This window comes from Sciurus vulgaris (genome assembly GCF_902686455.1).
Source record: "Sciurus vulgaris genome assembly, chromosome: 9".
NCBI lineage: Eukaryota > Metazoa > Chordata > Mammalia > Rodentia > Sciuridae > Sciurus > Sciurus vulgaris.
The window spans coordinates 114576928-114604407 of record NC_136469.1 but is presented as its reverse complement, the minus strand read 5'-3'; the positions used below and the strand labels follow the sequence as shown (position 1 = coordinate 114604407).

General features: G+C 39.4%; 1 protein-coding gene across 1 annotated transcript; it reads right to left on the bottom strand.

Annotated features, from left to right (window-relative positions):
* Window positions 1-12323: 12323 nt before the first annotated feature.
* Window positions 12324-27325, bottom strand: TLR6 (toll like receptor 6). The gene is given in 3 exon segments (XM_079152813.1): window positions 12324-13594; window positions 13597-15142; window positions 27204-27325. Coding segments are annotated over 2 exon segments (2391 nt in total). The 5' UTR covers window positions 15086-15142; window positions 27204-27325; the 3' UTR covers window positions 12324-12692.
* Between the last annotated feature and the right edge of the window lie 155 nt (window positions 27326-27480).

Sequence of the window (27480 nt, the reverse complement as noted above, 5' to 3'; positions counted from 1 at the left end):
AGATGCTCCATTGTTTGGGGCATAAATATTTACAATTGTTATGTCTATTTGATGTATAATTCCCTTATAGCAGAATGAAATGTCCTTCTTTGCCTTTCTGATTAACTTTGGCTTGAAGTTCACTTTATCTGATATGAGAATAGAAACCTCTGCTTGTTTATGAAAACCAAGTGAGTGATGTGTTTTCTTCCCATTTAACTTCAGTCTGTGGATGTCTTTGCCTATGAGGAAAGTCTCTTGGAGACAGCATATTGTTGGGTCTTGTTTTTAAATCCAATTTGACCAGTCTATGTCTTTTGTTCAATTAGTTAAGGCCATTTACATTCAATGTTATTATTGAGAAATGATTTTTATTCCCTGTCATTTTGATTTATTTCTGGTTTTTAATTTGAATTTGTTTCTTTTTTGATTGACTATTCTGCTACTGTAGTTTCCCTTTGCTGGTTTTCAATTTTAATTTTCATTTCTTCTTAATGAAATATTTTATTTAGTATATTTTGTGGTGCAGGCTTTCTAGTAAATTCTTGTAACTTTTGCTTATCATGGAAGGTTTTTATTTCATCGTCAATTCTGAAGCTTCATTTTGTTGGATACAGTATTCTTGGTTGGCATTCATTTTCTCTCAGAACTTGGTATACACTATTCCAAGACCTCCTAGCTTTGAGGTTCTGAGTTGAGGAAACAGCTGAGATTCATATTTTTTCCCTCTAAATGTGACCTGTTGTTTTTCTTTGGCAGTCTTTAAAATTCTATCCTGCATCAGGCATTTTCATTATAACATGACTTGTGATTTTATTGTGATTTTGCACAGTTGGGGTCCTGTAAGTCTCCTGTATTTGATTTTCCATTTAACTCTTGAGCTTTGGAAAATTTTCAGATATTATTTCATTGAAAAGATTGTGCATTTCTTTGGTTTGTAGTCCCAAGCCTTCGTTTATCCTGATAAATCTCATACTTGGCTTTTTCCTGTTATTCCATATTTCTTGGACGTTCTATTTATGGGATCTTAACCTCTTCATGGTACAAATTTATCTTAAAGATTATACACTTTGTCTTCATTACCTGAAACTCTGTCTTCCAAGTAGTTTAATGTGTTGGTGATACTTTCAATTGAATTTTTAATTTGGTTTATTGATTTCTTCATTTTGAGGATTTCTGCTTGATTTTTTTTTTTTACAGAATCTCTATCTCTTTATTGAAGTGATCTTTAACTTCCTGTATTGTCTCTGATTTCACTCCTTACATGTCCTTCACCTCACAGATCAGTTTAACTATGAACATTCTAAACTTCTTCTCTGTCCTATCTTTTACTGTGGTATTTTTTTTTCTACTGTGGTGATAGATTCTGTTATTGAAGATTTTGGGTTTGTTCGGGGTGATTTGTTCCCTGCTTTTTCACGTTGTAGATGTGTCCACCCATCTAATAGTATGGCTCTGAAGTAGCAGAGTTTCTACCCCGTGGCCTTCTAATGTCCCTGAGGGTGCACAGTAATTCACCATTTAGAAGGAGACAAATAATAACAGCAACCAATGCAAATGATATATAGCATTAAACCACATAGTTCCTGCTGTGACATCTACAATGTTAATTGTCACAATAAACAGAAATGATGTGATTAGTTATTGCCCACAGTAAAAAACAGTTAGTTTGCAAAAGGGTTTATAATTTTTAATGGTGAACAAGGAGAGAACAGAAGTGATGGAGGATGTGATGATTATGAAGGAGGAGGAGAGAAAATAGAAGGAAAAAATTGAAGGAAAAATGAAAGAGAGAACAATAGAAATTGGTTGCTAGCAGAAGAAAAGAGAGAAAGAGAATCAAGGAGAACATATAAATGAAAGAAAAATATGCAAAATAAAAATTTTAAAAAATAAAAGAATATAAAGACGACCAAATTATCAAACATCCTAGTCCTCAAAAACTAATCCATGAAAATAACTGCCTTCAAAAATGCTATAAATGAGAAAAAAGAATAAAAAATGAATATATATAAGTGTTCATAAACTATTCAGGTCATAATTGAACAGAGAAAAGAAAAAAGAAAACAAGAAAAAAAAAACTTTTTAAAGATCTCAGTGAAAAGTTAATTGTTTCTGTTGGAGTTCAAAAGATTCTCAGTTTCCCTTCTCAGCAGTGGTAGGTGAGGTTGCTGGAGTGTGAGAGGAAATCAGATAGGTGGAGCTCCTAGAGAGCAGGGTTTAGGCTTAGGTAGGTTCTAGTTCTTTGTTAAATGCCAGCTGGTCTGATAATTTCGAATCAGTGCACCTCCAAGGCCCAGGAGTTACCAGTCCTCACTGGGAAATTGCACCCCAGGGATATCTTGTGCAGAAGAGGAGCCAATCCTTGTCCCCTCAATCACCAACAGACTCCATGTGTCCTGGTTTCTCAGGTTCAGTGTCCAAACTCAATCACTCCTGCCCCTACCTTTTCAAATTCCTGGGTGGGGGCATCTCTCCCAGTTGGTTCTGCAAGCTGCTGGGTTGGAGGAAAGGTGGGGAACCAGGTGGGTTTCTATGATCTTTAATCTCCTATGTAAATCCCTGTCCATGTTTGATTTTCTCCTGGTCACTCAGGCACACTCTATGTTGTGCAATGGGGATTTGCCAGGCCCTTATTTGGGGTCAAGCTCCAATTTGCCAGGGAACAGTTCCCCTAGCTGCCAACCCCCATGCTGCGCCTGCAAAATGGATTCTTCCTCTCCTCCAAGGGCAGGGGGAGAGATGCAACTTTTTAAAAATGGTAATGGGATGCAGAATGCCTTTAAAAATATTTTTATTAGTTGTTGATTAAACTTTATTTATTTATTTATATGTAGTGCTGAGAATTGAACCCAGTGCCTCACACATGCTAGGCAAGTGCTTTACCACTGAGTCACAATCCCAGCCCTGAGATGTAGCTTCTTTCCCACACAAGGATATTGTGCAGAACACCTTTAAGGTTAGTCGGGTAGTATCTTTGATCTCTGATCTCTGCATACCCAGTCATGCCTTCTAAAAGTGCAGATTCCTTTAATTCCTTTTTCCCTCCATTTGTTTGTAAAGATGAGGAGGCACCACTTCAGCAGGCAGCAGCAGGCAGTAGCAGTGTAGGTGGCGGTGGCAATGCTGGGGATTTCTTCTTTATTTTATTATGTCCAACCCGTGAGTCCCTGATCTGCTTTGAATGTACAGAATTAATTCCCACTTTTAATTCCTCCACTTTTTTTTTTACCCACCTTGCTGAGAAGCTGCCTATCTGCTTTCTTGGTTTCACACCACATAGCTGCCAGGAAAGTGACTTTCCCTATTCCATCATCTTGAAAAACCCTATATATATTATTTTTTTATCTGCTTTTCTCAATTCATACTATATCCAATACCTTCTAATGTCAGTAAGTATTCATCCACACTTTGTTATTATTTGTTGAATAATATTCCATTTTATTTATAATATATTTTTAACATTTTATTGTACAAAGGATTTAACCAGTCTTCCATTGTTGAATATTCAAATTGTTTTCAAATTTTCACTATTAGAAACAACTCTATAATAAGCAGCAATGTTTCTCTGTGATGGGTATAAACAATTATTTTCTTAGGATGTATTTCATGAAGTAGACTTTCTGAACCAATGGTTATAAACCATACCATTATTCTCCACTTTTCCTCTTGTTCCTATGGGGAATATGTCTTTTATTGATTGTTTAACTCAAATTTATAATTTTTTTCCCTAGATCACTCATCTACCATGTAATTCAGTAGTTTACCAAGAGTTTTTGTTTCCCTTCTACTGATTATGGAATAGGGTGTCGATGGAACTTTTCTTATGACTTGGGTACAAAACTAAGAACAAGGAAGTGTTACATACTCATATGGCACAAAAACTGCCAAATTGGGTCAGGCACTTCTCCCAGGGCATTCTAAGAAACAGCTGAACCAGCTAGCACCATCCTCACCATCATCCCACCCTCAAATTCTCCAGTCCACCTAAGAATGCCAGTTTCAGGGAGGGGGCCACAGCATTGGGATATCAGTGTTTATAATGTAAGCCTGCACCCTTTCCCCATTCCCAAGGGGCGCTGACATCTTCTCTTCCAAAGTCAGGGGAAGGGTGAGAACCAGTAGAGTCACTCACGGAGGCTGGTCAGGGAGCCCAGGCATCTCTTTCCTCAGGAGAATGCTTGCTTTGATACAGGACCTCCTTTCTAAAGCAGTTCTAGAGATCATTGCACTCAAACCCCTGGAATTCAGGAGTGTAGGTTAATAGATGTACTGGTACCTCGGCTTCCCTTGATCCACAACTCTCAATGAAGATATAGAGGACTTCATTAGTTCCTGTAACTCCACATAAAAGAGAATGACAAGGACTATAGAGAAGATAAGAACTGTGGGAAACAGAACCTGCTGACCTGAATGACAGTGGAAGAGACAGTTACCCATCTGCTATGATTTGGATGTAGTTTGACCCCTGCAAAGTCTCATGTGTTGGAAGCTTGGCCCCAAGGGTAAAAATGTTGAGAGGTGGTGGGTCCTTTAAAAAGTGGAGCTTAATGGGAGTTGGTAAAGTCATTAAAATCATTAAAAACATGTCTTTGGAAGAAAGTGATATAGTTATTCTGGAAGCCTGGTTAGTTTTTTTGAAAGGGTTGATATAAACACAAAGCCTAGCCCCTTCTTACTGTCTCTCTGGTTTCCTGTTTCACTATATGATTTCTCCCTCTTTCACATGCTCCCACCATGATATCGTCTGCCATGATGGGATGTAGCCAGGCAAACTCTCACCAGAGCCAGCACCATGCTCTTTGGACTTACAACCCCCAAAACTGATAGTTAAATAGATCTCTTTTTTTTTAAATAAACAACTGTCCTTGTGTATTTTGTTATCGTAACAACAAAAAATAGACCAATACAGCATTGTAGACCTCCTGACTATACTTGCCCTATTATTTAAGAAGGACCAAACTCCTATGTTGTTTAACCCCCTGTATTTGATATCTCCCTGTTCTGCTTCTAAAACTTTCTGAATCAGCACAGCTATAGAAGAGGATATCTGCTTTCCAACCCTCCATCCTTGGTCTCCAGGGAGAAGGAGAGGCAGGACGTGTATAGCTCAGGAAAATCATGCCCACCTTACCCCTTGCCAAGGATGAGCTATTTCTAGACTAGATTATGATACAGGAAAAGAAAATGCTTCAGATGGAATTGGGGATTAAAATTTTTCAACTAGATTGCAGAATGAATCGAATACCTCAAGATGATAGAGAGGTATAAAATATGCTCAAGATATTACCCAGGGGTGAGAAGAGTTTCAGAATTCAGTTGATGAGATGACTAAAGAAAAATAAAAATTACCTCCTAGTTAGATTTGACTATGTTGATAATCCTCATAAACTAATTTAAAACCCTCACAGTCTCTGTATTTAGAAATTCCCCTCGGGTCTCCACCGCCCACAGTTGAGTCTCATTCCTTTCTAAGGAAGTCAATCTCCAGAATCTAGATCAAAATACTTCCTCTTTTTTCAGTATTCACGTGTGCGCGTGCGCGCCCGGTCGCTTTCTCTTTAAAACTCACACACTTTCCCCATTTACACCCATGCCTCTCTCCACTGTCTCTTTCCTTTTCTGTCACTTCCATCCATTCTAGTCTCTGCCTCTCTCACTCCTCATACCGCTGACTCCCCGAGCAGCCCCTTTCAGATTCATCCCTCTCCCTTAGAAAACCCTTTTCCCCTGCTACAACGCTCAGCGGAGTCTCCAGGCCACCAGACAGTCACGCCAACCCAGGGTAGAGGGTTGAATAGTGGTCCCCTCTCCCAGGAAGATTCAGGTCCACCTGGAACCTCAAAATAGGACCTTATTGGAGACAGTCTTTGCAGATGTAATTAAACTAAGGATCAAGATGTGATCACAAAGGATTGAGGAGGCCCCTAAATCCAACTAGCATATCCTTGTAAAAGATGGAAAAAGAGAGAGACAGAGACTGCGGAGAAGACCTTGTAGAGATGGACGCGTAGGCCCAAATGATGCATCCCGAAGTCACACACCACCAAGGACTGCCAGCAAACACAGTAGCCAGCAGAGAGGCCTGAGCCTCCGGAAGTTATGAATCCTGCCAATACCTTGATCTCTGACTCTGGGCCTTCTGAACCCTGAGAAGTCAATTTCCGTTGTCATAAGCACTGTGTGGTGGTCATTTTTACAACAGCCGAGGGAACTGACCCTTCAAGCCCACTGATGCTCCCTCTGCTCATGGTGCCCTTCCTCTTCCAACTCTGTACCCGCCATGGCTTCCCAGCCACATGCTGTGGACCCTAACGTTGCCCAACATTGTCCAGACCCTCTCAACAGGGCTCATCCTCGCAGCCCTCGCTGATCAATCACCTAGTGTTCCCATCCTGTTTGCCAAGACTAAATGTTTGCGAAAAAAATTTCACATTGAAATTCTAATCGTCAAAGGAATGGTAATAGGTGGTCTTTGGGTGGTGATTGGGTCATGAGGGTGGGATTAGGGTCCTTATAAAAGAGACTCACAGAGCTCCATCACTCCTCTCTGGTATACCAGGACACAGCTGAAAGTCTATGAACCAGAAAGATGGCCCTCACTAGACACCGAGTCTGCCAGCACCTTGATCTTGGACTTGCCAGCCTCCACAATTGTGAACAATGAGTTTCTTGTGTTTGTAGGACATAAGACATCCAGTCTATGGCACTTTGTTACAGCAATCCAAATGGATGACTCCTTCCCTCATCAAAGTTCATCTTGGCCATGTCCCTCTCCTCCTAATCATCACCTTATTAAGGAATCCAACCTTTATTCTCATCACAGTATTAATAATTGTAAACATGTTATGGCGAACTTTACAAACTAGCAAATCGGTTGGGGGCACATGAAAGTATAGCACAAATACAAATAAAGTGACGCTACCTGTATGCAATTCTGTTTTTATTCCTTTTTTTTTTTTTTTCCTCTCAGTCCATTTTTTTATCTTCCATTTTTTATCTCACTGAGAAATACTGGAGGGCAAAATTTTCTGGTTTTTTAGATTTTATTTTTAATTAAAAATAATTATACATGTTTGGGGGTACAATGGCTGTGGTGCATGTATATGCTGTTAAATGGGTAAATCAAGCTAATCAACATACCATCCCCTCACATACTTATCTTTACTTTGTGGTGAGAACATTTAAAATCTATTAGGGATGCTGGAATACACATTTATTAAAATTTTGATTGACATGAAATGATTGTATATATTTAAGAGGTACAGTGTGATATTTCTACACAGGTATACGGCATATGTACTGATCAAATCAGGGTCACTTTTACAACCGTCTCAACAGAAGGGCTCGTTCCACGAAGGCAGAAGGAGTTGCAGGTGCCTGGCATGGGGTGTAGGCCTCACTGGGGTGTGGGACGCATTGCCCAGTCTCTGCAGGAAGCGTTCTTTCTCTCAACATCAGGTTAAACCTGGGGTCCTTTCACCTCAGCAAATGGCCAGTGGAGACAAGCCTGGGGACACCCCAGCAGAGATGCTACAGGCATCCAAGGTCAAGGGCAACTCTCCTGGTAGCCTGGGGGGACCAGTCCACCAGCAGGGCAGCTCAGATACCACCAGGGCCGCCCCTGCTGTACTCCAGCAAAGCCATGTCTGCATTGAGGACAGTGGAGAGAGGTGAGGAGGCAGATCATGATAGCATCCCACAGTTTGACTCAATTCCAACTGCAAAGAGAGGTCATTAGAAGGTTTTCATGGGAATGGCCTCACATAATTTACATCTAAAAACTGACTCCAATTGCTATTTGAAAATGTGTGAGGCAAGAGTAAGAGCAAGGAGGCCACAAGAGGCTTTGCAGCAGCAAAGGTTGATCCTGGTGCCTCAGGCTGATGGATGCTCTGCCAAAGGTTGCAGGGAACAAGCACACAAGCACACTGTTCTCTCATAGTAGGTCCACACAGGGCGGGGGGCAGGGTGTCAGGAGAAAGCGGTACCATTACTCTACTGCAGATGGCCGGATTCTTAAGGGTATGGACTAAGAGGCTGTATCAAAGGAATCCAAAACGGCTTAAACAGATAGAAGTTTACTTTCTCTCTTGCATAACAGAGCTGAGCAGTCCTGGACGTACTGAGAGACTGGCCTGGGCAGCGAGAGATAAAAGAATAAAGAGCACATCCTCAATATGTGACTTTCACCTCTAGGTTCTAAATGGCTTTTCCAGTTCTTCCCTTTCATCAAATGGCAAAGTGGAAATGACAGAGGAAGCCACACTCATCTTTTTTAGAGACATGACCCAGAGTGGCACAGAGTTTCCAGTTCCATTCCATTGCTAAGAGTTCGGTCACACGTCCACGTGAAGCTATAAGGAATGCTGGGAAATGTAGCCTCCAGCTGGGTTGTCAGGCATCCTGATAAAACTGGAGCCATCTAGCATCACACAAGAGGATGATGGTTATTGGTGATGAATAATAATCTCTGTCACAACATTTTTCAATTTATCTGTGTAACCGTGTTATGGACTGAATTGTGCCCCCACTAAATTTGTATATTGAAGCCTTAACTCCAAGTACCTTAGAATGTGACTGTGTTTGGAAACAGGGCCCAGAAAGAGGTGAGTAAGGTTAAATGAGGTCCTAGGATGGGACCCTAATCCAATATGAATAGTGTCCTTATAAGAAGAGGAAGAGACACCAGGGATGTGTGCACACAGAGAAGAGACCTGTGAGGACAGAGAAAGAAGGTGGTCATCTGTAAGCCAGGAAGAGAGGTCTCACCAGAAACCAACCCTTCTGGCACAGAAGTTTATTTTAGACTTCCAGTCTCTAGAACTGTGAGAAAACTGTTGTTTAAACCACCCAGTCTGTAGTATTCTCTTATGGCGGCCCTAGAGAACAATCCACTGCCCTTCTCAGTAATTGTTACAGGAAAGGCAATCCCATTCCCTCTCCTCTGCCCTCATACTCAACCCACAGTTATCTTGTTCTCGTTGGAGACACTGGAGATGGAGAGAAAGTTTGGGCAGTTGACCATTCCTGCTTTCAAACTTTCTCAGAGCTCAGCTCTGTCCCTGCCTTTGGGTTCTGAGATAACACTTTATTTTTGAAATAAATACCCTTTTTATCTAGTTGGCACCTGGTGTTTGCAACCAGAATTCAAGTGGAAGTAGAAGATTCATGGAGAAAGAAAATCTTTATCTAAAAAAGAAATGAATTCCTTATGATAAACCTTTCATAGGTGTGTGTGTGTTCATACATCACAAAAATGTAGACTTTAATTCTTTTTAAAAATGTTACAATTCTATATTTTAATATCAATAAAATTTTTTCGTCATCTTAAATATTTTAAAATTTATTTCAACCAATACATAAATGCATAAAATTCTACACATTAATGATTTCTACATATGTATATATTGCAAAATGTTTAAATCAGGTTAAACATTTATCTCAAACATTTATCATTTCTTTATGGTATTAAATTTTGAAATCTTCTCTTCCAGTTTTTTGAAATGTGCAGTACATTATTGTTATCTATAGCCACCATGCTGTGCGATATTAACCAGAACTTCTTGCTCCTATCTAAGGTAGCTTAGTACCTAGTGACCAACTTTTCTGTATACCCATTCCCTTGCCAGCCTCAGGTGTCCACCATTCTACTCTCAACTTCTGTGAGATCAAGTTTTTTTTTTCCATATACGAATAGGAGCATGTTGGATGTCTTGCTGTTGCTTATCATTATGAACTCCAGTTCCATCCATGCTGCTGCAAATGACAACATTTCTTTCTTTTTTTTTTCTTTTTCTTTTTGCTGGGGATTGAACACGGGGCCTTGTGCATGCTAGGCAAGCACTCTACCAACTGAGCTATATCCCCCAGTCCCTATTTCATTCTTCTTCTTCTTTTTTTTTTAATTTATTTTTATTGTAAACAAATGGGATACACGTTGTTTCTGTTTGTACATGGAGTAACAGCATACCATTTGCGTAATCATACATTCACATAGGGTAATGAGGTTTGATTCATTCTGTTATTTTTTCCTTCCCCCACCCCTCCCACCCCTCTTTTCCCTCTATACAGTCCCTCCTTCCTCCATTCTTGCCCCCCTCCCACTCCTCATTATGTGTCATCATCTGCTTATCAGTGAGATCATTCGTCTTTTGGATTTTTGAGATTGGCTTATCTCACTTAGCATGATATTCTCCAATTTCATCCATTTGCCTGCAAATGCCATAATTTTATTATTCTTTATAGCTGAGTAATATTCCATTGTATATATATATACCACAGTTTCTTTATCCATTCATCAATTGAAGGAATGTCAACAAATTTTGTGGAAAACATATTGATACCATTTAAAAAGTTTGATCGTTTAAAATCTGTGCCACACGTTTTTGTTGGTGGTGTTGGTTGGTGTTAGTCTAGGAAACAGTTCAACAGAGGCTGAGGAATAATTTTCCATTTGGGACAGGGCCTATGAAGGAAAATAAGTGTTCTCCAAAAGAGCAAGGAAGAGCTAATGTAGACAGAGAGGAGTACTGAAATTTCGTTAAGATTTATTTCTTTATAGTGATTCGTTCATTATGAAATTGGCTTCTTGAATGAATAAAATCCAGAAGGAAAGAACCTGGTTTTTCTCTCTAGCTATTGTCTCACAACCAGGTTGCACCGGATCTCCCTCCACGACACCTGATCTTGGGAAGATCCCATACATTCTAATAATTCTCAAGTCTCATTTTTGTAATTGTACTTCTATATCAGGATTAAAGGATCAGGATGAGTTCAAGTTAACAGCAATTCACACTCAAAAACTCATTCAAAACTCATCCTTTTCCCTAGCTCAGACCTTCCTTTCAGTGAGGGGAGGAAGGAGTGTAACCAATTGCTTTACTTTTCCTTGGTCATCTCTGCCATCTATGTTCCAGCAGTTCCCAGATCTTTGCAAGGAGAGGGCACTCATCTCTTCATTCAACAATGAATATATATGCAGCACCTATATTTGCCAAGAACTATTTACCAGTCCCTTTGTCCACAATGCCCATTCGCACCCCAAACTCCAGGAGGTACTTGTCAAGCTCTTGAGAATGCCAAGAGCTCTCACATCACACCTTCCCTGATGCATGGATCTTACACTCCTGTTCCAGGAGGGGAATGACAGACTACTTTCCTACCATGCTTGGAATCCCTCTCGCTTGCCTTTTGGAGAATTCAAAGCAATCTCACCATGTTTTGGAGTCTCCACTTAATGACTCTCTAAATCAACCTTTTGAATCGAGTCTTCTGGAGATGGCAACGTGGACTGATAATTACTAGCCCTTTTCTGCTCTTTTAGGAAGTCCAGCCTGGCTGTGTCTCATATCTGTGTGTGAAATATGGGAGCATTTATTGCCTTTTGTTGGTTTTGGGCTTTAGGCAAAATTCTAAGACTACAAGAAAAACCCCATTTGCTATCCAGTTACACATAAATTTGACTCTCAGTTTCTTTGGCAAGCAAGTATACCCAAGTCTTTCATGTCAACAGCCTAAAACTGAAGGCCATATTTCCTTTTATATACATATATTATTATGCCATGAGTTTCCAATGGTTAATTACATATTTGTGTGGCAGAGTCAAAAAATTAATAAACTATTACTCAAATGTAGAAAAAATGCTCTCTTATATTCCATAACTTGTCTAATATTTTTCCTAAGCCCCAAAGCTTAGGATGATAAAACTTACCCGGAGTCCAATGAGGATTCAGAGGATGCTTCCAAGGACCAGAGTATACAGTGTTAGGGTCCATTCCGACTAATCCCCGGAGAGTCAAAGTGAGCACACGGTAATGCAAATCACACAACCAGGTTTTATTAAAGCGAGCTCGAGCCTGGACCACAACCAGCCCCTCAGACCGATACAATGGCTGAGTGGGGAGCAGCCCTGAGGGGTGAGAAAGCTCTCTATTTAAGAGATTTCCAAGCATTCACACACAAAGACCTGTACGTTATTGGTTAACATTTGAACAGCTAAACATTAGTCCTCCTCTGGTTGGGTCCTGCCAATCTATTTGATTCTCATTGGATCCCGCCAGAACTGAACGGTCCTAGAGGAAGAAGGGAGGAGGGAAGGGGTGAACTGTGCAGGAGATGAGTCGGAGTTAGGCCCCCGTCCTTGATAGATAAGGTTTCTAGGCAGCTGCACATTCCTCAGACAAATATCTCTTAACGACCTCAATAAGCACGGGGGCCCAGCAGTCCTGTTTGCGCTGTATTGGCTTTTGAGGGTGCAGTCACAACTGCCAGCATCCTGGTGATTAAGACAGTTAGCTGCACAGATATCACCCTGTTCTCAACAACAGTTCTGAGGCTGACTCCTTTCTTGCTGACATGAAGCCATGCCATCTCCTGCCCACAGTCTCCTTTCCCTCTTTCATTTGGGAAATTTGGGAAAGGAGACTGGGGAAGAAAGATTTTTGAATGAGCATTTACTCAAAATAACGTTTCAGTGTGAAAACAGAGAGTAAACAGGGAGAGACAGACTAAGCTGTCTCTAATTGGCAAAATGAACATCACCTTCACTTCCACCCCAAACCTAATACCCCAGCTCAGTTGAAATAAGGTTTTCATTGTGTCTTCCTCAAAGACATGGAAGATATGAAGCATGTCCAGATAGGAGCTAGAAAAACCATAATGTTCATCAGAGTTCAAGTTGATGGTTGTTTCTTAATTTGGATTTCCTGACTTTAAATTTTCACATCATCGTTTTCAGTGACTAGTGTTAAGTTCATGTTAAAAGCAGCTCTGATGTTAGCCCAAAAAAGTCCACGTTTGCTCTTCTCTACGGGCCATTCCAAGTAAGTACGCTGTGTCATGAGAGCCCTCAGCTTGTGATACTTGCTGGGAATGCTATTGGGTGGGATGGGTTCCAGCAAGATCAGGATTAAGTTACTAGACCCTTCATGAAAGAGATTGTGGTGGGCAAAGTAGAGCTCATAATGGCACCACTCACTCTGGACAAAGTTGGGGGACAAAACAAAGATGGACTTGTAGCTCTTCTCAATACAATTTATGATATTTTCCACAATGCTCTTGCCAGGAACAAAGTTTCTCTCATGGAGACAGATCTGTATATCTTCTTTTTCTAGGCAAGGTACTAGTTCATTTTTTACCCAGGCAGAATCATGTTCACTGTATGAAATAAAAGCATGGAACTGGAGAGTTCTTTGGAGTTCCTCCAAGGGGACATTCCTAGTCCTGTGCCGAGTCTGGGCCCACTGACACACCATCCTGAGATACCAGGGCAGATCCAAGTACAGGCAGAGGAAGGTCACAGTACCAGCCAACACCAGCACGATGGCCCCAATGGTGACAATCAGCAGACCTGTGTTACAGGATAATGGAGACACATGGAAGTCCTTTAGTGGGGTTCCCTTATAGCTTTCTGGGTAGTCACACTTATAGGCATCAGGCCAGCCCTCTACCACCTCACTTGGTAGTTGGCCTAGATGTTGGATGAAGTCTCTTAGCTCACATGTACATTGGAAAGGGTTGCTCCCTGCTTTGATTGACTTAATCTTCTGGCAACTCTGGAAGAAATCAGCTGATGGCTGGGAAACTAAATTATGCTCAATGATCAGTATAGAAGGGTATTGAAGGTACCACACCCAGGAAGGTGGGCTAAAGAATTGAATGCTACGTTGAGTTCTTGCAAAGCTTCCAGATGGGTGACATCTTTAGGGATGTTCATTATTCTGTTATTGTGAAGATCAAGTACCTTGACCTTGGGAGGCAAACATCTAAAAACCAAGTTAGTGAGTGTATTTGAAGACAAATTTAACACCACTATACTTTCAACCCAAGTACAATTTTCCTCAAGTCTATGAGATTCCAAAGAATTCCAGCTAACATCCAGTAATTCCAAAGATGACATATTCTTTGTCATGAGAGATACTTTATAAAGGTTTTTTAATCCATTCTTTTGTAAGATAAGTGTCTCCAATTGCACTAAAGTGGAACAATTTTGGAAAACACTATCTGTGAACACATTCTGGGTAAAGTTCAAAAACTTAAATGTGCTTGGTGCCCGAGGACAAAGCATATGAATAAAATTGGTGTCTGATATGGTTAACATCATAATGTTCATCTCAGAAAACACTGTGTACAATGCTGTCTGTGAATAGATAAAAACTTGATTTTTAATATGTTCTATTTTCAATGCTTTCAGTGTTGTTTCAGAATAAGTAAAATATTCCTGTTTAATGCTTTCAACTATTGTTAAATTGTAAATATTAAGATATTCTACAGGTTTGGGCCAAAGGAATTGAAATACTCTAACCAAGCATTTCCAAGTTGTTTCGATGTGCTTGAGAGTAAAGTTCAGTAATGTTGGAACTCTAGTGAGTTCTAATAAAAATTTAATGAAGACTTGACAGTTCTTATCATTCAGTTTAATATTTGTCAGCTGCAAGCACCCTAAAGTATTAACTGATATGTTCACTTGGACAGAGAATAAACTCTCTGGGTGAAAAACAAAGTGAAGTGATTTTGTATTCAGAATTTGAAGACTTTCTGACTCATTTTCTTTAACATAATAACCTCCTAAATCCAGAAGAATGCAATTTAGATGCAAGTGAGCAATTGGTAGCAGATCTAATGGCTGGAACTTCGTAGCACTTAATCCTAAGAAATTTAATTGTGTCAAGTTGCTGAATTCCGTACAGATGGGCAGAGCATCAAAATCATTAAATGAGAGATCTAAATGCTTAACACCCACAATAGGATAGCAAGATATCTTCTGCAACTGATTGTGAGATAAATCTAAATATTCCAGGTCCTGGTTGAACTTGAAAACACTAAAATCAAGTCTCTGGATTCTATTGTGGGAAAGTCGTAAAACTTTCAGTCCTGACAAAGAGCTGATGTCAGAGAGCTGAAGCTCAGATATATAATTTTGAGATATATCTAAGACTTCGGTTCTTGGTGGCAGGTCTTTCGGAACCTGAGTCAGGCCTACTTTTGCCATGTCAACTGTAAGTTCATTTTCATCAGAAACCTGGAGTATGAGTCCAGCTATCAAGATCACAATGATACAAACAAAACGAAGGTTTCTGACAACAGGCTCTCTGTCTGGGGTCATGATGAATGGCTCTCAAGGGCTGCTGTTCTTCAGACCATTTTGAATTGAGTCCAGTTTCTAGAAATACAATATATAGTAAGATGAATAAAGTTTGAATGGCCGCTTTCAAACTTCCACTAATTAAAATCTCAATGGTTTCTTCATTCACAATCACAGTCATTTCTGTCCCCAATTCTTTTGTGATATTCTTTCCCTGTTACACAGCTTGCTGGTGCCAGGAGATCACAAGGAACCATGGCCATGTGTTTTGACCTGTCCAGTGGCTGCCTAATGATTCACTCTGGGGTTGTCTTTGCTTCACATATGTCAGAACTTTAAGAGTTAGAGCAACCTCCTGGGTGGTGTTTCTGGGAAAGATTTAAAGGCAAATATACTAGCTGCAGTCACATGGGGCAAGAGATAACAGATGGGCAAGCCATAGACCCACCATAAAGCCAGGGAGGGAAGAGGCTGGGAACAGAAATACGCAAAACAGAGGCTTTGAAAGTTCCATGCATGCCAACAAATTCACAAGTCGTCTGGAGCTGGACACAGGCTCAGAGAAGACCCAAGGAAAGTCTAAACTTTTACTGAATGTCTAGGCTCCACCTGAGCAGAAAGTAAAGACTAAGGCAGAAGGGTTCCAACTCAGAGCCAGTGTGCAAAGATCTGGAGTTGAATTTTGATCTTCGTGTTTGGTTTGGTTTGGTTTTTGCTCCAGGTGTCTGAGGAAATTTCACATCACTAGCTGACCACTGAGCTAACAGAACAGAGAATTCACTGTCCACAGATGACACACAGTCATTCCAAAGATAGTTTAGAAAAGTTGCTGAATAAGTGACCAACTACAACTCACAGGAGGCAGCAACAAGAAGCCTTGAGGAAGGATTGAGAATCTGATTTCTAGTTACTGCATTAGACTATTTAAACTATAAAAGTTCTAGAAAAAAGGTTTGGTTTTAAGAAAAAAAAAAGTATTGTCCACTCATGGGTTGGGGGAGTAATTAAAAAAAATAAAGTCAAAGTTAAAGAAATGACACACCCAACATCAAGTCTCACTCTAATGCTACAGTAATCAAGATGGTGTGGTGTTAGCCAAAGAAGAGGCAAATAGTTTGATGGAACAGAATACAGATCTTGGGAAACAGACCCCTACAAATAGTCAACTGAGTTTTGTTTTTTGATTTTAGTTATTGATGGATCTTTATATGCAACACTGAGAATCCAAGCCAGCACCTCACATATGCTAGGCAAGTGTACTAACTCTGAGCCACGACCCCAGCCCCTCAACTGAGTTTTGACACAGAAACAAAGGCAATTCAAAGGAAAAGGACAGTCTGTCTAACAAGTGTTGCTGGAGCCAGGTGCAGAGGTACAGATCTGGAATCCCAGATTCTTGGGAGGTTGAATCAGGAATCTCTCAAGTTAGAGGACAGCCTCAGCATTTAATGAAACCCTGTTTCAAAATAAAAAATAAAAAATGTAGCTCAGCTGGGGGCTGGGGCTGGGGCTCAGTGGTAGAGTGCTTGCCTTGTACGTGCAGGGCACTCGGTTCGATCCTCAGCACCACATAAAAATAAATATTGTGTCCATCTTCAACTAAAAACTATTTTTAAAAAAAGTGTATTTGGGTAGTAGAGTGCCTGGGTTCAATCCTCGGTACTGCAAAAAAAAAAAAAAAAAAAAAAGTTACTGGAACAAATAGACATCTACTTGCAAGAAGAAGAATCATCTAGACACAATTTTCACCAAAAAATAGCTCAAAATGGATCACAGAACTAAATGTAAAAAGCAAAAGATAAAATTTCTATAACATAACATAGGAGAAAATGTAGGTGACTTTGAGTTTGGCAATGACTTTTTAGATACCACTTTAAAAACACAATCAATGAAACAAAAAACTAAGTTGGATGTTATTAAAAATTTCTGCTTTGCAAATAACTCTAAGAAAGTGATTAGTCACAGACTGGGAGAAGATATTTGAAAAATATATATCTGATAAAGGACTTGGATCCAAAATATGCAAATAATTCTTGAGTAGTACAGTAAGAAAACAAAGACATAACTAAAAATGGGCAAAAGATATGAACAGACATCTTACCAAAGAAGATATGCAAATAAGACATGGACATATGAAAATATATTTAACATTATATGTCATCAGGGAATCACAACTTAAAACAACAGTGAGATGTTGCTACACACCATGACAATGGCTAAAATTAAAAAAACATCAAATGTTGGAGAAGATATAGAGCAATAGGACTCTCATTAATGAATGCAAAAGGGTATAGCCACTTTGCAAGACAATCTGACAGTTTCTTACACTTACCATATGACCCTGTAGACTTCCAAATGAATCAAAAACTAATGTCCACACAAAAACCTACATGTGAATGTTTAAGAGTTTTATTCATAACTGCCCCAAACTGGAAGCAACAAGATGTTTTTCAATCGATGAAAAGATAAACTGGTACATTCATGGAGTGAGATATTCAACAATAAAAAGAAATGAGCTATTAAGTCATGAAAAGATATAGGAAAACCTCAAATGCATATTGCTAAAGTTAAGAAGCCAGTCTGAAAAGTCTACACACTGATCACAATACATGACATTCAGGAAAAGGCAAAACTGAAGGTGTAATAAAAAGATCAGGGGTTGCTGTGGGTTCAAAGGGAGGCAGAAAGTAAAAAAGGGAGAGATGAATTGGTGAAGCACAGGGGATTTTTAAGGTAGTGAAACTATTCTGTATGATACTGTCGTGGTGGATACATATGTCAAAACTATAGAACTAGACAGCACAAAGACTGAACTCGAACGGGAAAGCACAGATAATAATAACATATCAATATTAGTTCATCAGTGGCAACAAATCTACCACATTAATGCCAGATATTATAATAGGGAAAACTATTTTTTAAAATAGTGGTGGCGAAAGGAGAAGTATGAGAACTTCGTACCATTTGCTTATTTTTTTTTTCTGTAAAACTGAAACAGCTCTAAAAAATAAAGCCCATTTATTGAAAAACTTAATTAATTAACTAATAGAAATTATCCCAGAAGGAGCACAGGCATTGAAAACTTTAAATCAACTGCCTTAAAAGTTAACTATATGACCATAGAGGGTCCCTTCTAACTGTACCTCCTGAAAAATGGTTCGTTCTACTTAAAGGGACCATCCTTTATCCCTACTCTAAAACATTACATTAGCCAGTTTGATTGTTTTAAATTGTGCAAAGGGGTAGCAAGGAACCAGTCTCAGAACCTATATGACATTCTCAGGAGTCTGTGCCAGTATCCATTTGGGACTAAACTCAACCATCTCCTCATGGTTGAAGGCCAAAAAAAAATAATCATTTCTCTCCTTTTCCATTTGTCTCCCTACTCCCATGACCTTGGGTTAATTTTCTGACTCTGTTCTGAAAATCCGAGACAAGTAGAATGTCAGCTATGTTACCAGGCAACATTACTTACTGTAAAAATGACCCCTGAATGGTAAATTACATCCCACCTGGAGGCACTAGGCATGAACTATAAATACCAGGTAGGAAACGGAGCTTCATAAGTCTGAGTGCTTGGTTGAGCCTGAGGCCTCCAGGTGGGTCCTACAGAACAGCACTGGTATAGGGGTAGGCTTTCAGATCCTCAGCTCAGGTTGGCCAAAGCAACATGAGATGGAAAGGATGAGGAGGAAGGTGGTAGATAAGTCATGTGGCCTGGTCTGGATCCACCTGTGGCTTGATGGCTAAAGCTCTGTGAAACAGGAGAGGAAATACATTCTTATGTGAGAGTGGATGAAGGTTAGAATGAGGCCAAATCCCCGTGGTGAGGCAGAACGTACTACTCTTCCATGAATTGCACCTGACCCAAATTAGCTGCAGCTGGCCCAGCAGAAATGACACCACTGTGCATGGCTGCATTTCAGGAGACACAATTATGACAGGCCAGACCAGGTATATATGTCTGACTGAGGGGTGGTATCAGCCACATGAAGCCACCAACCTCATGTCTGTGACTAGGACAAAGGAATGGGATTAAAATTGTATAGAAGGGCAAGCAAGGATCCAGTATCAGAAACTCAGACATATACTCAAGAGTCTGTGTCATTTGGTTCTGCATTGCACAGAAAAGTATTGATCAGCTCACACACGACAAAAGCCAAGAAGACAGTGTGCAATCAGTAAGTCAGACAGGGCTCCATGGCCAACTTGACTCTCAAAGTGGCATCCAGATCTCCTGCCACCATGACTTAATCACTGCCAATGGCCCTACCTCCTGATGCCATCTTAGTGGTGACTGAGTTTCAGCCTATGAATTTTGGAGGGACAAAGATATTTAGACCAGAGCAATGACACACATACTCTGCTATTTTTAATCCCAGAGGTTTACGTATAGTGATCGTATCTCATCTTTTGACAATTCCCATAAAAATAGCTATGTTATGTTTTCAACCAACATTAGACCAGAAGCCACAAATTCAAGAAGACATCTGGGAACATCAAGTTCCTTCAGTTAACACACTGACAGATGAGAGAAGATGAATAAATATTAACAAGTGCATGCAAGAACTCAGAAGGTATGTCAGGCTACAGCTGCCACGTGCCAGAGAGTCACTTTCTGCATCACAACAGGGTACAGACACTGATGTTCACGACAGCAATGAGAGCAAACAAGAGAAGGTACCTGGGTGGAGCAAGGAGGGAGGTGCATGGGCCCACAGACCCCATGCTTAACGATACTGCTAAGCCCCTGTAAATATTGATGACAAATATTTCAATAAAAATTTGGAACTTAAATTGAATAGGCAGATGATGGGAAAGGGAGAAAGTGCTCTAAAAAGCAAGTTGAGATCTTTCCTGATTAAGAGGAAGATATAGGGACTGATTCATTCAAGATGTTGTTAAGGCTGGGAGTGTACTTCAGTGGTAGAGCACTTGCCTAATGTGTGTGAGAACTGGGTTCAATCACCAACACTGGAAAAAAAATTAACGTTGTTAGAAATACATGTTTATTATAAAATTAAGAGTAATTATTGAAAAATACAAACCAAAGAAAAAAATGCCAATCATTGGGGGATAGGTAGAAGCTCAGAATGAAGAAACTCCAACCAATCTATCTGTATTCTTAAGAAATGACACACTGTGAGCAATTAGGATGTTTCTGGGATTGTAAAGATGGTCATTATTAACAAATCTGTGACAAAATACATCAGTAAGTCAAAAGCATAGATGAGCATCTCCATGGAGGCTAAAAATTTACTTGATAAAATTCAGCACTCATCTTTGATTAAAAATGCAATTTTAATTAAACTAGATAGTTAAAAGATACTTTGAAATTTGATAAAGAATATTCAAATATTCAATATTCAAATATTCAACTTTCACCAATATCCTACCCCAAAATATTCTGGTTAAAGTCAGTTCAAAAGATGCCTATCATATTTAATTTAGTTCTTTCTATAAGTTCTAGCCACTGTAATAAGGGTGCTGGGAGATGTGTGGGATATGACAGGAAGCAATATTGAAATGGAGAAATAAAATTATTGTTTTTAGATTATATGATTGTCAATGTGGAAAATTCAAGAGAAGCAACTGAAAAACTGTCAGCAGCAATGAGAGAGTACAACAGTATCTCCATCTAGTTAAATATCACTATGTAGCCTTCAGAAATAATGAGGGGTTGGAGGTGTACCTCAGTAGCAAAGTATTCGCCTGGCAGGCATGATGCCCTGAGTTCAATCCCCAGCACCAAAAAGGAAAAAAATAATGGAAGACTAATTCCTTGAAAAAATGCTCATTCTGCATAAATGATAAAAGTCAATTTAGTTTTTTTGAAGTACCAAAGTAAGTATATACACATACATGTGGAAAAATCAGTAAGATACGTATCAAAATATTAATAATGACTACTTTTGCATGGTAAGATTATAAAGGGGCTTTGTCTTCCTCTTAAGTTTTTGCCTGTATTTTTCAAATTTTCAACTTTCAAAATAAAGTAGAACATATTCGCCCAAATAATTTACAAAAATATCAATAGTCCATCATATGAAGATCTAATCTCTCCCTCTCTCTCTCTCTCTCTCTCTCTCTCTCTCTCTCACACACACACACACACACACACACACACACACACACACACACGTGTATTAAAACAAAATAGCACATAACATCTAGATGAATCTCCTGATCTTGGATTAGAACTTGGTTTAGATAGACCCACTACAAAAGATATTGAGCCAGGCATGGTGGTGCACATCTGTAATCCCAGTGGCTGGGGAGGCTGAGGCAGGAGGATGGTGAGTTCAAAGCCAGCCTCAGTAACAGTGAGGTACTAAGCGACTCAGTGAGACCCTGTCTCTAAATAAAATACAAAAAAGGGCTGGGGATGTGGCTCAGTGTTTGAGTGCCCCTGAGTTCAATCTTGGTTACCCCCATCCCAAAGAAAAAAATAAATTAAAAAAGGAAAAGATATCTGACTAAGGGAGATAGGCCAGGCCATTAGGTATTAAATGCTGTTAAGAAATAAATGTTACTTTTGATTTGTTATTAGAGATATGAAATGAAGCATTTAGGAATAAAATATCAGAATTTCTATAATTTAACTTAAGATATTTAAGAATAAAAGATGAAATGAATTGAATGAGAACTCTTGTTTCCCAAAATATTTAAAAAGGTAAGACTTTTACTCATCAACAAAATTGGGAAAACTCAGAACTATAATAACCCACTGTTAATAAGTGGGAAAAAAATAAGAACTCTCACTACTTAAGCAGGAATGAGAAATTAGTACAACATTTATAAAGGGTAATTTGGTAGTTTATATAAATTCCTTTAAAATATGCCTCCTCTTATTTTAGTAATTCCACTTCCAGGAATTTGCTAAAGAAATAATCAAAGATATGCACAGAAACATTGACTATGAGGATTCTAGAGACATGATGAAAAATTGTAAAAATTAGAATGTCTTCTGTGGAAACTGGTTAAATCAAATAAGGCACATCCATAACATGGAATAACATGCAGTCTCAAATACTGACAGCACTTTGAAAAAAAAAATCTGCAGTAACTGCTAAGTGAATAAAAGTACCAAATTGTGTCATGAGTGGGACTCTAACTTTGTAAAATATGATTAAAACTGATGAACACAAAACCTAGGGGGATAAGGAATATAAAGAAACACACCAAATATTAAGAGTTGTAATCTCTGAATCTCAGATGAATTTAATTTTCTTTCTTAAAGTACTTTCAAATATCTCTAAAATTTCTAATTTTGAACATTTTTTGCAATCTCAAAATATTATAACAACTTAAGAGTTGTCTTTAATTAAAACCTATATAAAATACTTTATATTTAAAGATGCATGCTTGTATTATTTGGAAAATTAATACATATATAAAGAGGGAATTTCCTCAACACGATGGTAGATAATTGATAGAAATGGATGAGGACCACCCTACAGGTCTCCCCCAGAGTCCAGCCTCTGGCTCAGAGGACAGAAATTCAGCCAACACGTGGGGAAGTGGAAAGCTTATAACACCCACCACAAAATACAAATATTCCTCTCCAGGTGTTCATAGCCTTGAGCAGCTCCAACCCTACACACTTAAACCAGTCAGGAACTTTGGTATTTGAAAAGGGGGTGGAACTGGAAGACAGGAAATTCATGAGGTGACTGTTTTCTTAAGGAAGTAAAAAGAGATAGTTGAAAGTTGTTTATTGAATGCATCAAATGAAAAGGCAGAGAAAAACAAACAATTAACAAAAATTTTTTCAGACCAAATGGTGTTGGAGGGGACCTATAAAAATAACGACAAGAAAGGAAGGACCAGAAAAAAAGAAAACAAAAACATTAAGTTAGGTTAAGTGTAGGAAAAGAATTTATAATCAAGCCAACAAAGAAACACAGTTTCTTTTGTCAAACTTAAGGGAAGGGGTCTGGAGGGAGCTGAAGGCTAGCACTGCTGGATTGAAAATCACGAAGGCTTGGTCCTGTCCCTTCCTCCATTTAATTCATGGTGCTAGGTTCTGGAGATATGAATACGAAAGGAGTGCCAAGACTACTCCTTCAAAAAAGAAAAAAAAAAAAAAGCTTGTGAGTTAGTGACAGATACAGACCAATAAACTATCACAGTTCATGCACTCGGGAGATCACACACAATTACACTACAAAAGTGTATAACTTGTGATAGGTGCTCTATCAGTGATAAGAACAGGAACTAGAGAAAGATGAAGAGAGAAAACACTATAGATCGAAGCCGAAGAAATAAAAAACAAAAGTTAGTTTTTTCCTTAGTTATTGCTACAAGTGCTGGTTGTTTTATAATCTCGCATAAAGACACACTATTGTTTGGGTACAATTCAAAGGATACTTAAAACATTAAAAGAACAACTAAGTCATTTTGCAAAAATTTCCAAGAAAGTTTATTTCCCACATAATCATAAGCATTCTCTTCCTTATTGGAAGCATTTGCGCCATAATTTGAAAAAGTCACGAAAGCATTTTTACTTACCAAAATTTCTTTTTTCAGAAGAAGAGAAAATAACTTCTAAAAGCACAAAAATAAGTACTTATCGAAAGCAAGTCTTCAAAGTAAAGTAATACCACGTACATGGTGTGGTGCCATCTGTTGGCGCTTACTGGAATTACTCCCATGTAGAAACTTTTTAAAGGTCATGAGCAAAGCAGGTCTGTGGGTCATAGTTAACATTTCCTGAATAATCGCACCTGCTATTATCAATCGATTCCTGGGCATTATTTTAACTAGATGAGATAGTGAAAATAAGCCTAGGTCTCCAAGTTGTTTTTATTGTTGTTGTTTTTTTTTAATAAACTTTCAAGAAAAGTTTAATCATTGATACCTGTTTAGCCATACCTAAGAGGAACTGTATCCAGATTTCTCACATTCTGATTAACATTTGGTATTATTATATATTTCAGTTTTTAATTCTAGAATAGCAAATAATGCTAAGATCTGGCAGGACTAATTTAAAATTTAATTTTCTAAAGACTATTTAGAATAATATCAATAAGGGTTGAAACAAAAAGAGGCTGAATTTTTAAACAGCTACTTCATCTGGATCCCAGTTTCCAGACTTCTCACTTGTTTAGGTTTTTGTAAAGAACTGTAGACATAAGATAAATAATCATTCTAGAATTAATCTCACAAGCCAGCATCATTTTATCTTTACAAAAAACAAGTTAAGACTGTTGGGCTGGGGAGATAGCTCAGTTGGTAGAGTGCTCACCTCACAAGCACAAGGCCCTGGGTTCGATTCCCTAGCACCACCCAAAAAAAAGATTGTACAATGTGCCCAGTGAAAAAGTTGAACATCTGGGTCAGAATCACTTCTGCTTTCAGGAGGAAGGAAGGGAGTGCTCAATGTCTGAGTATTCATCCTTACTCATCAAACATAACAGGAAGTCATCTTAGCCTGAGGAAACTCAGCCAGGAGTGATGGGTACAAAAGGAAGCACGGGGAGGACACTGGGAAACCAGATATGGGAAACAATCAGAAGAGAAAGGAGTCAACTGTAGCTCTGAGGGAATTTCAGCAACATTGGACTAAAGTCTTAGAAAAGACATGAATATGCACACATGCATATGTCACCGCAGATTTGGTCACGTTGCTGTGTCCCATTAGCGTATTGCATAACAATGCTGGTGTTCTTATTGTAGCTTTTGTAACCCTGAGAACTGTCTTTAAGGAGAGGACAAAAAACACAAAAATCAGGTTGCAATCAAGGCAGTGGAACTAAGAAAGAAACAGCCAGAACTGAGCTGTATTCTTACTTGACCTCTCACTAACTGGGCAAATTGTTTAACCTCATGGAGATTTCATTTATTCATCCACAAAAAGGGAGTAGCTGTTGTGATTTTTAGGGAAGATAATGAATATCAAGTGGCTGGAACGGTGACTGACACAGAAGAGAACTTGTAACAATTAAGGAGTTTGGAATTCTTTGTAAGTCACGGGTCTTTAAACGCTAAAGTGGAGAGATGGCAGGATTGACTATTAAGTGAATAAAAGCAAGGTGCAGAACTGTATAGAGGGGCTGCCGGGATAGCTCAGTTGGTAGAGCACTTGCCTAGCATGCTGGGTTCAATCCCCAGCACCGCCAAAATACAAAACAAACAAAAAAAGAACAGAACAGTGTGGAGAATAGGACATCATTTGCATAAATCTAATGGTTATCTTTTTGCCAGGCATTGTTCTGAGTACTTACAAGAATTAACTCACTTAACCCTCATAAAAAGTGTCATGAGATAAGTATTTTCATTATGTCCTGCTTGACCCTGGGCGGGACCTGGTTTGTGTTTTCACTGCAGCTCCCAGTGGGCTGGGATTTGAACCCAGGCAGCGAGGTCCCAGTGTCTGCCTCCTCACCTTCCACCAGGCCGTGTTCCGAGGCACGCACAGGACAGGTGCAGAGAGAAGCGAGCTATTTAAAACAGAGGTTGGCATTTGCAGCCACGGAGTACCTGGGGTCACCAAAGCCTGGAGAGAGCATGACCCTGCCAACACTTTGATTCTGGACTTCTGACCTCCAGGACTGTGAGAAAAGGAATTGCTGTTGTTTCAAACCCTGAAGTTTGTGGTAATTTGTTATGGCAGCCACAGGATATTAATTCAGGGTCGACATACACATGCTGATATATGCATAATAATATTTTTTTCCTCAAAGGATACTTAAGAAACTGTCACCTTTCAGCAGAAGAACTGAGAAGACTGATTCGCAGCCACCATTTTAGGCCCTTTTATCCTGTCAGAATTTTGTATTTCTTACCATGTACATCTTACTTTAATTTTTTTTAAAAAATGGTGCCAATGTGGCATAAGTAAAATAACAAGGCCAACTAACATTCTGTCCCAATCCAGAGAAACAATGCATTATTGTGATGGTTATTACTTTTCAAAAAACTATCTTTATCTTTCCCCAGAAAATTAATTGTAAACACTAGTGTCTACCCAGAGGTTTGAAATGAGTCATGAGTCAATTATTGATATAAAAAACACAAACCCCAGGGAATAAGATTGATAACATATTCTAAATATTGATACCAAAATTAAAATTCACTGCTGGGTTAGGAGAAACTTTAAAAAACCACAGACTGGAAGAATGCATTTGTAACACATATGTCAACAAAAAGGAGTAATATCCAAAATAGAGTTTTTCAACAAATCAATATGAAGGTGACTAAACTCAAGAAGGTGGGGAATGAGCCAACGATATGAACAGATGGATAAACAGAGAAGGAAGTAGAAATAGCTCAAACACATGAAAAGGTGTGCATCTTCTCTAGAACGTGGGAAAATGCAAATTAAGACAGCCGGGAGACCCACTCGTACTCCCCTGGGATGGACAAAAATTAGAACATCTAGTAGACCAAATGTTGGTCAGAATGTGAGAAAACAGGAGCTCTCATATTCTCACGCACGTCCAGAGATGCTGATTTAAATGGTCTGAGTGGAGCCAGGCATCCGGACTATTTTAAAAGCTCGTCCTGGGATTCCATTCCAACCCCCCCCAGAGGATCCGACACCCAGACCTGCGCTCTGTCCTGAGCACAGTGCCCTCTAGTGGTGCACGTCTTCTCAAATGCACCCTTCATACCTCAGGGCCTAAAGGTGGTGTCCTTGATTCCAGATCACTGTCCCTCTCTACAGACCGACCCCTTCTGGTTGCAATCACCTACTGAGCCCCATCCCTTCATCTAGTTCTTTAGCAACACTAAGTCCAATATCACCAATTTCATAATTCTAGATATTTTGGTAGCTATGAAAAGATTCTTCCTTTCCCCTAGCCTCTCAGTTCTTAGATATTCTCACTTCCAACTTTCCCTGATTATATCCTAGACACTGTTATGACCAATGACCACACCCAGTCCAAAGTCTCAGTTGCCACATCCCACTTTCCAGCTCCCCCTCCAACTCTGTCTGTCTCATGCCAACAATTCCAAACTCATGCCAAACTCATGGCACCGATCTGAAACATCATGCTCCATTCCTTTAGTCATTTCTCTACATTCACTCTCAGCTATCTTCTTCCTCTTTTCTCAGCCCAAGTTGAGCCTGATACTCCACCGGACTACACTGAGCTCAAGTGGCTGAAGAGAGTTGGAAGAAACATGCACTCACCATGTCCCACCACAATGGATGACTGGGTCCCAGCCTCAGGAGGGAGCAGCAATCTTGTAGCCTTCCTACCCGCTCTAACCCCCTCACTCTCCTCCTCTCCTTCAACTCCCCATAGCTTCTCCCCTTCCTCATTCTCAGCTTATAAAGCTTCTTTTTTCTCAAAGAAAACCGATGTCACCAGAAGAGCATGTCCACATGTGTCCTCCAAACTGTCCCCACCTGCACTTTCCTTTGTCCTTCTGAATGAACCCTATACAAGAGCCTGTCCCTCCCCTGG